Below are 14,105 nucleotides of genomic sequence, written 5' to 3'. Positions count from 1 at the left end.
ATGATTAAGTAAGATTAGATTCGTGCTTCGTTTTAATTTCTTTTTTATTCGATTTCATCTCTGTGGTACACAGGTGACCTGTAAATGACAGAGGTCATGTCAACCCAAAATATCCCTTCCACAACCCAAGCATATTAAAAGGCCTCCATCTTGTGGCCACATCTGATTCATCACTGACAGGACAACAGCAGTGGAATCAGAACGGGGAAACATTAAATATTCTGGACTGTATGTTTGTCTATGTACATACGCATGTGTGTCTGCACACTCACTCAGGTTCTCTGACAAGTGTCCATGAGTGTGCCTTTATCTGTGTGTCCACCCTGCTAATTGGACTGTTGCACCATGTGCAAAGGTTAAGGGCCTGGACTGTCCAACCACAAATCAGAAATGTAAAATGTAAAAATAGAAGCAGCCAATTACTGCCCTTTATTCAAACAAAATCCCAAAAAACCAAACAATGACACAAAAAGAGCATAAATTTAAAAAGTGCACAATGGAAAATGTTTATGGCCAAAAGCTTTTTGTTTTCCAAGGCCTCTGGGATTTTTTTTGTTTTTGTTTTTTCCCCTTTGTTTTTTGCTTGGTTTTTTTTTTTGTTTTTTTTTTTGTGCATGCAGTTGTTCTTGGTTTCTTTATGTTTATTTCATTGGTGTATGTGATTTTCCCCCAAACCACAGCCTGTAAAAAGAGAGCGCTGAGAGCACTGAGGATGATGACCCTACGTAGCAAATACTGACTATAAGCTGATCAACAGTGACACCTAGTGACCATATTTTTACATTACAAAACAGTAAACTGGTTCTGCCTCCTGATCCATGGAACAGGGGCCATGCTGGTTTTCATTCCAGCCATCTGATCTGTGACTGATTTACCGCTGGAACACAAAGTGAATACAAGAAATTGGCTGTTTTATGTTTGTTTTTTGTTTTTAATATGAACTTTATTTTACCAAGATAGTCCCTTGAGACAGATCTTTTTGCAAGAGAGCCTGGATTGCTGGTCAGGACAGTGCACAGGTGGGACACTGATTTTATCTGTATTTTAAAAAAGAGATAGAATTATTATTTAAGAAACCAAGGTACTGGTTCTTGTTACTCCATATTGCAATGTTTCATTATTTTGACTGTCCAGTGTGTTTTTTGAGACAAATGTAAATGTAATTGGACTGTACTGAGAATAAAAGACTAAGAAATTTGCATGACATGGGGGCTTTAGCATCTAGCGGTCTTTTTTTGTGTGATAACTGTGGCCAATACCAATATAATATAGCCTACTTATTACATAATACCTGCATCTTGAGGTCAACTGCTGTTATGTCCATGTTGATAGATAAACTTTGCAGGTGTCTTTGGGAGTTTACCTGAGAAACACACTCAAATAGTCCATTGTAAAATTACTGGCACACTATATAAAGATGGCTGTATAAAACAAATATAATAAGTGACTAGTTCAGAAAATCTGTAAAAAATTATCTTATTAATTATTTTTTAAGGTTAATTTTGGTTGTAAAGCTCATTTATGTTTTCTATAATTTGCTGAACCTGTGCATTGTAATACATTTACCTGCAATGTTTATTATAATGAATATGAAATTATTTGTGGTATTTTAAATTTCTTTTGACCTAAGTAGTTAAGGGAATGTTTCATTATTACTACTCAATATCTAACATGTAGAGAGGGCACCATAACGCTAAGTATTACTACCACATGTACTTACATATGATAAACTGCTGATGTTTTAGGCACTACATCCACATTTCTCTTTTTTCTGGACTTACAAATCAAGAGAGACTTAAACCAGAGGTACCTTCACGTTTCAATATGCACGTTAGCTGTGACCAGCAGCTCAGGTAGGTCATCCTGTCAGTCAGTCATACAGTCAGTCTGAGCAAAAAATTCCAACAAGTTTCTGCAGCAGCCAAAATCCCTAAAGTTGCGCATGAAGCGGGTGGTCCTGACCACCCGCTATCCGCTATCCCTAAAGTTTGGGCTGTTATGAGAGCGCGCCCAGGCGGCTTCAATGCGCGCCCCAACGGAGCCTCGCCACGCACACGGTCGGACTGATACCGGGACGCCGCCGGAATGGACTGAGTATATTACTCATATAGACTGTTTGGAGGAAAGACTGTTTTAATTGGACACTTACCCTTATGTGATTTGACATTTGACATTCAACTTAAAAGATGGTATTTTTCCACCAAGAGTCTAACAAAGAAGTTAATCCTCGCATTAAAACTAATCTTTTAATTTGAAAACACTGACTGTATTGTACAGAGTCAAAAATAAGCCTAAGAACAGAGGTGTCAAACTAAATCACTAAAAGGGCCATATTAAAAAAAAAAAATATCAATCAGCATTCAAATTAAAAGTTGAATGGCTTAAATAATTTTTTTGCCTACATTTGACCCAGATTGCATTTTTCTGAGCAGAGTGAATTTATTGGTTTTTAAAGGCAAACTTTAATGTGTAAATTTAAGGTGTATTTCTGCACAAATCATTTCTCTCTTATTCAGATCACTGCACATCAGTTTGCATATTTGGTCCAGGTCAAATGTCAGGTCAGTTTTAGGCAGAAATAAGGTGGGTAACTGACTAGATATTGGCATAAACTGTTATTACAATAGTTTCCTTAGATTAGAGAGAAATCTGCTGCAGTAATATATCTAACCAAGACTTTTTTTTTTCCCCCATATAATAGTAAAGTCCAACGATTTTCTTGGATTTCTCTCTACAGGTCAGTATGATGAGTATAAAGTGAGTTGAGTCATTTCCCAGCAGGAAGGTAACAGGTCAATAGAAAGGCAGGATCAGCTTCGGTAGCCTGAGGGGTTTATAATAGCAGAAATGATGATCTGATGAAGACGACTTATTTTGACAAAAGTAAAATATTTGTTATGAAATGAAGGCCTCATAAGTTCAAGAGTAAGTAGGGATGCACGGAAATATCAGCACATCATCAGTGTTGGCCAATAAAGGCTCTTAAATGAATATCAGCAAAAAATATAATATCATACATCCCTAATAAAAATAAATGTAGCTTTATGGGTTGTTGTTTTTGTTTTTTTTTTTGGCCATTTCTGCTTTATTAGAGGGCAGAGAGAGGGGATAACATGCAGCAAAGGGTCAGCTTTGACATCAGCAATCAGCCAAAAGAGTTGGAAAATATCAGCATATCAGATATCTGCAAAAAACCCAATATCATGCATTCTTAAATTTGATTATTTAATGACTTTTATGGCCTTATACGTTGGAATTTAAGACATTTCATTTGTGTTCTTAAATCTTTCTGATTCCCGGTGATGCAGCCACTGTGGAAACGATGAGATCTTCAGAATTCACGTGTCTTCATTTTTTTTCAACTGACCAGTCACACATTACTGGAAATACATTGGCAGCCAACACACGATGGAGGACAGTGAGGAGACAGTGAGTTTGCGAATTTAATAGATCTATGGGAAAATGTGTAAAACTAAACCATTTGTTCCCCTCTCACTCTCAGCCTCCACTGCTGAAGAACTCTCACCCGACCTCCACAGACAACAAACAATTCAAGAAATGAATGCACCTCCGTTTCATTCACTGCTATGACAGACTGTCACGCAAATGAGAATTTTGTTGTTTAGCGCCTATTCTTATTGTAAATGTGCACATGTGGAGTCACGGCAGAGATCTGTCCACTGAGGAAAGGAGGAAAAGAACAGTCAAAACAGAAAGATTAGATCTGGGGGAAAAAAATCAGAATTGAGCCTCATTCTGTTTGTAACTTTTTCAGTTTGTTGATGACACATCAGTCTTCTGTTTCAGCTTCACCAAAATATGGAGAGGATGAACTTTTTTGGAATTTAAGGACATGTCATCATCCCAAGCCTTCATAGTAAAATCATATTCCAAAAACGCTAGCCATCTCTAATCCAATGGAAAACAATAGGTACAGCATTTTACAACATTTTACAACAGCAAAATGCTACAAAAGTTCTAAATACTGAAGATCTGGATTATACAGCATGACGAGGGTGAGCTTTTTAAACAGAACTTTTGATAGTGCTTTGCTGTCATAAAATTAAAAACTACGGCCCAATTTTTCCTACCTGATATCACAATATTTTTTTCCTGCTGTCATTGAGTGTCTGACACAAATGCGTCAAAGGAATTCCAAAATAAATTAACAGGCTCTCTATCAAATTTCAGTCTGTGTAGGAATGGATCAATGTGGCCGCAGCCTTCAGAAAGTTTTCATTACATCTTTTTGCCTGCGTCACATCACAGTGTCAACGTGTTGAAACTGATTTGTTTTGGGTGTTTTTTGGGGTTAGTTTCTGGACAATCCACTGGCAATACTGGAGACCTGCAATGGCACGTACTCTCTATAATGAAGGAGTTGACAAGATTTTAGTCTGAATCAGTCGCTATGGTCAGAAATGATGGGACAATAGGATCCACGCTGAACATGACCAACGTTTTAGTGTGACCACAGTCTTACAGGCTCATTGGGTATATCACTCACAGATATGCTCCAGATCTGCATCCCGTCAGCGTAGCCAATCATGAGGCAGAGGGGAGGGTCAGTAGTACCACTGTGCATCTCCATGAACTCTGGGTTGCGAGCAGTGTCTGTTCAAACAGGAACAAGAAAGAAAGGAAAAGTCTGGTCAGAGATAATGGATTACTCATTTATAAAACTGTGGTGGATTTTTTTGTGTTTTATGGCTTGGGAGACACAAAGAGAGTGACCTTCCAGATTCTATAAATAAATTTTACCCATCAGTCTGTCACAAAAGTCATTTTCCAATGTTCACTGAATAAGAACTTGATTTCACACATTTGATTCAAATGTGTGAGCTGGGCATGGCAACAAGTCAATCTTTGACATATGAAGACACATTTCCTAATTATCTGACATTAAAAACTTGCAAGACAAACAAGGTTCCTACAGCTTCATAAACTCAGCAACTGTAAGGCTGACTTAAAACATCTGGTACACACAACTTCTCTCAGACACACAGACATCTGAGATACAGCAAAACTCTGCAAGCTATAGGGAAATGAACCATCAAATGGTTGACAAGGAGCAGCCAAATGCCCTTTGTGTTGCACTAAAAAACAGCAGTTGTGTCATTTTTTATTCCAGGGACTTCTTTGGGAGGGACCACTTTTTCAAATTATGTCACTTGGATTAGGAAACAAATTGAATCAAGCAAAAGTTAAATATGGTGTAATGTAATTTCCCTTGGCTCTCATATGTATATTGGTTTTCATCAACAGGAATCTTGCCGACACAGAGCAGAAAACAAGGCCCTGCTAATAAAGTCGCCACTTTTATCGAGCTAAAAAATTCAGTATAAAGAGAGGACCTCCACCCAGTGTCCATGCCTGACACCAGAATTTTGTTAGAGCAACTAAAGAAAAACTACATCTTCATTAGTGTGTATGGAAAGCTCTTTTCTGTTGCAGCCAAACATGATTGTAACTGATACAACAGGTATATTTTATACTTTGCTATGCTCTACACTGAAATTGTATTTTCCGTCACTTTCTATTGCAATCTGTGTTGCTCACTCAGGTTTTACTTTATCAAAGCTCAGCAGCATTGTGAATGTGGAGCCTTCCCTCAATGCTTTTCTGAGGATAAATAAAGAAATAAGCAGTAATTATAATTTTGCCAAGTGCAGCTTTGAAGGCTCATGTTAATATCTTTAAATTCAGTTTGTGCTGTTGGCAAATCAAATCAACGATGCCTCACATTCACTAAAAACATCTCTGCCTTCATTTTTTAAAAAGAAAGCACTGGCTTTGTACACCCAAATTGTATTAGGCCTACATCTAGTACCTGTTCTGAAAACATCTTTTTTGACGGTGACCGCTCACCTAAACTGTAAACAGAGTTGGACGTGCTGGACAGATGCTGGCAAACAAGGCACTAGAATATGAGAGGCGACATTACCTGGGAATAAAAAGTGGTGGTTTCTTGCAGACTGCTGCTTATTTGAACTGACTGAAATAACAACATTTGATGTCAATCTGGCAAACTTGCAGAATCTACATACTGTCGACTGTAGTCAAACTAAGAATGCAATCCACTGCATAAGAATGAATCTAGATGGAGCCACCCTACCTTGATATTGCCACAAAAATCATAACTTCAGCACCTTGTAACAACAGACTGCTGCACTGTGAGAGGGAAGATGGTGCTTTTTCTGGGTTTGAACAGGTGACGCAAACAATGCAACCACTGATTTGTACTTAGATTTAAACATTTCAGTTCTAAGCAGATTTTGTTCATAGCCATTCAGGCTAATTTACAGCTAAAAGGCCTTGTAACCAAGCATTTCCCTTTGTAAATGAAAACAGCTGTTTATAAAGGATTTTAGATGGGTATAGTGAGTGTGAGTGGATGCACACAAGACAAGTATGTATGTTCTTTGGCTTTTTGTAAACACCGTTGTATGTGCAAACACATACAAGACTCAGGCTGGCTTACAAGGAAATACTCACCATTGATGTCAGCTTTCTCAAATCGGACCCAAATTATTTTCTCTTTCTCGTCAGTTGGAGGAGCCCCGGTGTATGCCTGTAATTAGAAAATGACAAAAACAACTGAGTGAGACAACATGCATTATGTTGGACAACACTAGGACAGGAGCCTAACTTTATCAACACGGCAAACCAGGAAATCCACAACATCTACATGCCTGGAGGTGTAACAAAACGCTGTTGATCTGTGATCCGTTCAAATCAACCCGCCCAAATGGTCTGGCACGCATGTCAATCATGGATCAATTCTTTTTTAAGTATTAATTCCTTAAATCTGAATGCCAAGTTTCAGTGAGAAGACAGACAAGAGAGACACATGCTGTGTTTTACTTTGAAATGCAAAACGAGCGCACCCACAGTAACGGTCAAGTGAAGAAAACGTGCTGTTGTTCACATTGCAAAAGCAGACACTGCTAGCGGAGGTATGTCTCCTGAATTGCAAAACAAAGTTATCCCCTACAACCAGACAGACACAATTTGTGTCAAAACCTACACACCACACGCAAACATAAGAAACACAGCCATTAAAGGTTCTCCACTAACCCGATCAAATGAGGCAGCGGGGGTCGACATCCGTTGACGTGCCAATAAATGTGTCTGGAAATTGATGAAAATCTCACTAATTACTATTTGAGATCTGGCCTCACATTCATCGAGTTTAGACTGTTAGTCCATATCAAAAGTGTCAAACCGAGCACTGTGCCCATTACAATGGGGACGTCACATAATGAGGAGGCGCAAGTAACGCGAGGGACAGTGGGTGATGGAGTATTTTCTCTGAAACGAAGAAACTCACAAATAAAAGAGAAATAATCTCTTAACAATAATCACTTGTTATATGCCAAACGACGGCATTTGTGGGTGATCTCACTTGTCCTGAAAACAGCATGATAAAACCTAGAAGGGACAGGGACTAAAACCAACCAAAGCAGCCTCGGGTTGTAAGATATTTGTCTTTCTCTAGCTCCAAAAAAATGATCTCATCCGTGACTCAATCTGCAATCTGAACTGTGAGTTTCGTGACCCGATGCACTCCTGAAGTAGCCACTTCTAATACTGTAGCAGCAAACAAGAACGAAGCAAAAAAATGACAGGTTACCTGGCAGAATAGCTGGCAGACTAATTTAACAGGCACCGGCAGAAATGACAAACTTTTGGCTGAAGGCTGATACAATGTATTCCCCATCATGGTTGTAATGAATGCCACTGTTCCTCAATCAGGTACAAGTTATAAACAGAATAGTAGCCAAGTCATAAAAATACAGAGGCAGATTACCTGGGGGACCACATCCTGCAAGAAAGTCACCACACTTTCCATGTAGGACTGCTCCCTGAGAAAGAAAAAAAAAGTGTTATGTGGAGGACTTTCCAAACATGAGCTTAACAAACTGACGACACCAATGAACTCGAGCGGCAGTTCAATTCCATGTGGAGAATTTAAAATACAGTGACCGTATCTATCAGACACTGTGTCATCAGCTTTACAGAATAGACAAAGTGTGGAATTTACACTTCGACATAAAGAACTACAACTACCTCAAGTATCATCCAGGCTCATTCAAGCAACAGTCAATATCTTATCACATATGACGGCGACTGACTTTCTGAAGTTAGCTCATGGAAGACAGAAGAACTTATGTAAACAGTTCACAAAGGGCTGTGTTAAAGAGGATCAAGACAAGAATCCTGAAATATAATGAGGACATAAGAAAAGGCCACATGTACAAGAGAAAATAACTTAAGAGACGGATCAACAAAAAGGTGTAATATTAAGCTGGATTAAAAAAACAAAGAAAATATAAAATGTGAGCAAGAAAAAAATGATAAATTCAGTGTATGTTCCTCACCCTAACCTGGGGACATGGACACATGGATATGCACTGTCTTTAAGTGATTAGTTGATATTGTTTTACCATATCAATACATTCTGAGGATTTAATAACAAGCCTTAGATGGCTGTACTTACGTGGCAGCTTGTGCTCGCACCACAACCCCTCCAGCACAGCGGCTCGGTCTGCGTGGAGAGTCAGATGCCATTTTGTCTCTTTGTTTTTACCCTGCAAAAGGTGGAGAGAGGCAAAAAAAAAACCAAAAATGTATTTTTACACCAGAGCAGGGCATCATCATATTCAAATGCTCAGACCAATTCCAATCGCAGACAATTCTGCTATTCTGCAACCTGCCAGCATTGTCATAAATCAGATGCTCTGTCCCATTTCAAGTTTTTTAGAACTTGTGAGTTATTAGATCCTCTATAAGTAACAACTATTTCAGGTAATGCTTGGAAGACCAAGTGAGTCCAGTCGCCACACTTTGGGACTGAGCTAAACTCTAGTTAAGAGAGGATTCTGTAGGCCGACACAACATAGATTTTTTTGGAGTTTATTTCATTTCTTCCTTTTAACAGGCACATAAATAAACATAAATGTGCCAGAATTAGAGGCTAGCTTCATTCTACATCCCTGGCTATACATTTAAAGGGCATTGCCTGTAAAGCAAATTTATGTAGTTGTTGATAGTTTGTATTGCTATTCAATATGATTAAGTTTGATCATTTACATGCCATAGAAATTGTAAAAAGTTCCAAATTTCCCACAGAACTGTATTCTCCTCATATGGAGAAAGGCTCTAAAAAGGCATTTAAATCAACACAGGACATTAAAACTCTCCACTGGAATGTATACTACAGAAAACAGCAGCATGTCCATGCACATTTGTCTAAAACCTGATCAAAATGTTACACAAGAATCAATCCAGGCTTAGGGATTATCATTAAATATGACAATCTGTGATCAATTCTACAGTAAAATGATGCCTAAATCCAGCAGAGTGAATTATATTCATGAGATCATAACCAGATCTGTTTTTGATGAGAAGACCAACAATCAGAAAAACAAAACATCTGTCTAACACTTGACTGAACAAAAACTTAATTTAGAGTAAATCATGGATCACCATGCAGGTCTGCTTCCAGTCACTAACAGTCTCTTAATTAACGACACACCAGGGGCCATTTCACAACCACACAAGCCCCATGTCATGGCTACTAGCACGGTAATCATGAAAACAGCATGCCAGAAACAAGTACACCATACACTAGATTCTGTTCTCTGAGGTCAAGAGAACCATAACCAAAATGCCGTTAAAAATGTGCCAGTTTAATGTGCCCTAACCAATCAGCAAACAGGCATAGCTCATAAAAAATGACTTAAGAATTAATCTAATAGATTAGTAGTATTTCTTTGATTCGGCATACAAATCATCCATCTAATCACACTTATATCAATAAAATCTCAACTTTTATCCTGCCCACGGCCCTTATGGGTGCAATTTGGTGTGGAAATAACAGCCAAACCAACACTGCTATGCTCAGGATCGACAGTATGCAGGTTTTCATTCTTACCATTTGCCTATCCATGCTTTAAATTGAAACTTACTTGAAATAATCTGTTTTCTGGATTGGATGCATGCCGAATTATAGTGCTGCTGCTGACTTGTCACAGGAGGTCGTAAATCATATTTTAAGATGTTTTAATTTTACCGATAAGTAAAACCACATCAAAATGTTGAGTTTCTGCAGTGAAGTCTGGCTTACGGTTTACGTTTCGTGTTTTACTTTAATATTACAGAGAGCTGTATGTATAATGGGGCTAACCAGTTCGCAACCAACTGAATGTATGGATTTCGGAGATTTTGTTCAGGTCAAAATGATTAACACACTAGCCAAGACAGCCATGCTTAACGTTATGCAACAACATCAACAAAACCAGAGACAAGTAGGCTCCATGTTATTATAACTAGCGTTAGCCTGCCTGGAGTGATTCAAGGGTGCTTCTCATGTACACCAGGCTGTAAAATAACCGTGTTAGCCTCGGGTACATATACTAAAAACTTCTCCTGCCAGCTTGCACAAGCCCACACTCAAACACAATATTTTGAGATACTGTCAACAATATACAGCTGTTGGCTAGCGCTTAAGTTGAAAAGGTAGAAGGAGCTAACCAGCTAGCTAGCACTAGCCAACCAAACTCCCTTTTAGTGATAAACAGACACCGTTACAGTCATGAGACAAGAGCTGCGTTTGGTATTTCTCACATTTCACACCACATATTCAGCTGACTAGATACGAACCGTCGGCACGTCGGTAGTCACCTGGCTCTTGTGGACTTGTTTAGTAAATTTTAAGGAGCTCTCTTCCACAGAAACGTCAAAACAGACTGAAGGATTTGCGGAACTGTTTTGTTTAATTGAAACCCAATCAGAGCACACAGATGTTTTCAAACGGCCAATCAGAGGACAGCAGAGGATGGTCTTGTAAAACGCCTGGCCTATCAGAAACAGGAACGACCTTGCTGTAAATATGACTTTTAGACAAAATTAACTGTAGCTCGCTGCCTGTTCACGGCGCTGTGTTTATATTTCAGCGTTATAATTTTAGCGTTATGAGAGAAGAGGCTGTCGTTACATTTGACGAAACGCAAAGTACATTTCATTTGTTTACAGGGTGACCTCGCGAGATTATGAATAAGCACGTGCTGTGGCGCTTGTATTCTGTTGCATTTAATGCCCCTGGTAAATATGGTATATATGAAAATCCTATTTGAAAATACCGTTCACGGAAACATTGCACAATCGGAAAAACGGTAATTATGACTTTAGGGTTTGAATAATGAGCTGATAAGCAAGTCTTCTTAAACAACCATGAAATATTGTCGCCAAATATCAAATGTAGAGGTTCGAATATAAATTTCAAACAAACAAACCAAACGAACTAAGTTATCTTATTTTAAGATATTAAATTACCATGAATGGACATAATCACATGCCGCATTTTGTATTTCATATAACAATATGACTGTCAATGAGTTTAGACAACCTGCGTGAAACCTGTCAGGTCGTTAAGCTGTGAATGTGATATCCTACAGGACTTTAACGCAGCGTCATGCACACGCCTGGGCCGTTTGTCGGTGGTTATTTTGACAAGGCCGTCAAAACGGTATGGCTCTTTCTGTCTGAAATTACACAAAATTTGCGATTGGTTGCTGGGGTATAGCCACCAATAATTTATACACAAGTTAAAAAAAAAAAAAAAAAATTAAGAACGAAAAAAAGAAAAGGCGTATTTATGGAATGTTTTAGGGCTTATTTTCCTTGGTGGAAAATCACATGATGGCATATTTGTTCAGAATTTTCAGAGTTTATTTATATGTAGCAATATGTATCATCCTAATACAATTACTATTTATTTATAAAATCTATTTCAATATTTGTTTGTTTGTTTTCATGAAATATTGGTTTTAGTATATTTAATATATACTAAAGACACAATCTGACAAAGAAACATATATAGCTTTGACAGTTTTTTTTTTTTTTTTTTTTTTTTTTTTTTAGCCAAAGCCTACAGAATAGGCAAAAGAGGCCAAACCAGGACTGAAAAAAGGGTACAGTACAGCCTTTTGGCCACTGGAGGCAGTGTTGAGCTCTTGCTGAACCATGACTGTCAATGGGGTGTAATGCTATTAAAATGATCACTACATGTGCTTCCAAATATTTGCCCGTGACTGGACTGTTTCTGTAATTTTTACCCAGTCCAATATTTAGAATGAAGACATGGTTATGCACTGACCTGAAATCCATGATTTTCAAATTATGACAACTGCAGAAGATTTCCACTTGCGTTGACGCTGTGTGCTGATGACTTGTTCCAGAAACTGGGGAAAAGGCTTTTTTTTCCCCCAATCACCAAACCACACATGTGGATCTTCTAAGCCAGCGTTTGGTCATTTCCATCAGTGTACAGAAAAATAAACTATCATCATTTAGACAGCTGATTTTATGGAAAAGTCCTATGTGAGGCTCTATAGGTGACCTAACACATTCTTGTAGATGGAATCCCTCCCCAAGGGTTCATTTTGTTCAACAACCGTGAAAATATTATAGAAATAACATACCAGGTAATTAAATATGTATTGCAGTATTTGGATAAAACAGCTCTAAAGGACAATATTTTGAAGTCAACTCTAGTTGCCATCAAGACCAAATTTTATAAAAAGCTTAAACTATATTCTCTCAATTTATTTTTGTGCATTATACAATCCAGTCACTTTCCTTTGAATCCATATACTATAATAAACAGCAGGAGCAGTCATCAAACATGTGGTGCACTGTAGTGAAATGTAGAACCAGTCTAAATCCCACTCACACACAATGACTTTAACACTACTGCAGTAAATGACACTTGCTGTCCTATAAGAACAACAAGCCACAGCTGTTTGTGCCTGTTGGCTGGAAGGAGGGCGCCACCCAGCCACAGCAACACACACTGCTCACCGGCACAACAGGAAGAGGTCATGAACTGACTGATGCAATTAGACTGGGGACGGAAACAGACAACGTGGAAAAAGGTTTCAACAGACAGACAGAGCTTAGAGGATATTTCCATGACACGTGAATGTGCAATGACTGGAGAATATGTTTCAGAACAAGTCCAAAAAGCTCAGCAATGCAGAAAACTTTTTGTGTTTGCATGACAGTTTTTCATTAGGTGAGTTTGGAAAATACTAGAAACTGCAAAGTCTTATGTATGTAGAGAGAGTTGTTTGATATATGCATGTGTGTCTATGTCTATATATATGTACGTGTATGTATATGTATATATGTATAAATATACAATACACACATACAGACACATGTATGTAGGTATGTATGTATACATACATATTTATTTATTTATTTATCATGTGTATTTGTGTATTACTATATCTTTATTTTTATCTATCTATCTATCTATCTATCTATGTCATACATCTGTCTCTCTCTATATATACATATATATATTTATATATTAAGAGAGAGAGATGTGACCAGTTACAATTAAAAACATGAATCTCTAAAGTTAATTTGCATCTCCAGTCCCCCTGTAGGTGGACATCAATAACAAGGATACAAACAAAAACATCTAAACACACACACACACACACACACACACACACACACACACACACACACGCACACACACATGCACACACACACACACGCACACACGCACACACACGCACACACACACACACACACACACACACACACACAGTAAACATGCAGGACAATATAGAGGAAGCTACAGACACAACAGCAGCACAGACAATGATAAAATGTGGCTCATCTCGATTTAGTGGAAAAATATTGATGTTCAAGTAGAACTACAGAGCCAAGAGGGCTTTCAGACTGCATGCTTTAGAAAAAATAAGACAATGAGAAGTAAAAAATGGTGAAAGAACATGCAGAAAACACTAGATGTGAAGAGCCATCTGAATCATGCAAGGAGCATCCAGCAGCAGCTCTCTCACGGTGTGTTTGCCTCAGTTTATTTGTGATTATCAACGCAGCACTTGCACAAACAAAGTGTTTAAACACCGTCTCTGAAGCCTTGTTTCAATAAGATTTAAAAGGGGGACAAGGCGGGGTGTTAACAAATTAACCCTCGACTGGATGGATAGAAAAACATTATTGAACAAAAATATAATTTATTATCTCTAAAGATAAGAGAAATCACCTTAAGCTGTGAAAAAAGA

At 38.1% G+C, this 14,105-nt stretch overlaps 1 protein-coding gene across 2 annotated transcripts in view; it reads right to left on the bottom strand.

Moving 5' to 3' along the window:
- Positions 1-10,771, bottom strand: part of bcas3 (BCAS3 microtubule associated cell migration factor) — a 356,333-nt gene extending 345,562 nt beyond the window's left edge. For both annotated transcript variants that reach the window (XM_030066285.1, XM_030066286.1), the window contains exons 1-5: positions 10,666-10,771; positions 8,501-8,591; positions 7,811-7,865; positions 6,496-6,571; positions 4,508-4,614 (exon numbers count right to left, since the gene is read on the bottom strand). In XM_030066285.1, coding sequence (XP_029922145.1) covers positions 4,508-4,614; positions 6,496-6,571; positions 7,811-7,865; positions 8,501-8,571 — 309 coding nt within the window. In that variant the 5' untranslated portion in view covers positions 8,572-8,591; positions 10,666-10,771. The remainder of the gene's footprint in view (positions 1-4,507; positions 4,615-6,495; positions 6,572-7,810; positions 7,866-8,500; positions 8,592-10,665) is intronic.
- Positions 10,772-14,105: the final 3,334 nt, after the last annotated feature.

The sequence above is a fragment of the Myripristis murdjan genome, chromosome 13 (genome assembly GCF_902150065.1).
Source record: "Myripristis murdjan chromosome 13, fMyrMur1.1, whole genome shotgun sequence".
NCBI lineage: Eukaryota > Metazoa > Chordata > Actinopteri > Holocentriformes > Holocentridae > Myripristis > Myripristis murdjan.
The sequence above is the reverse complement of the archived record's forward strand: the minus strand, read 5'-3'. Positions and strand labels throughout refer to the sequence as shown.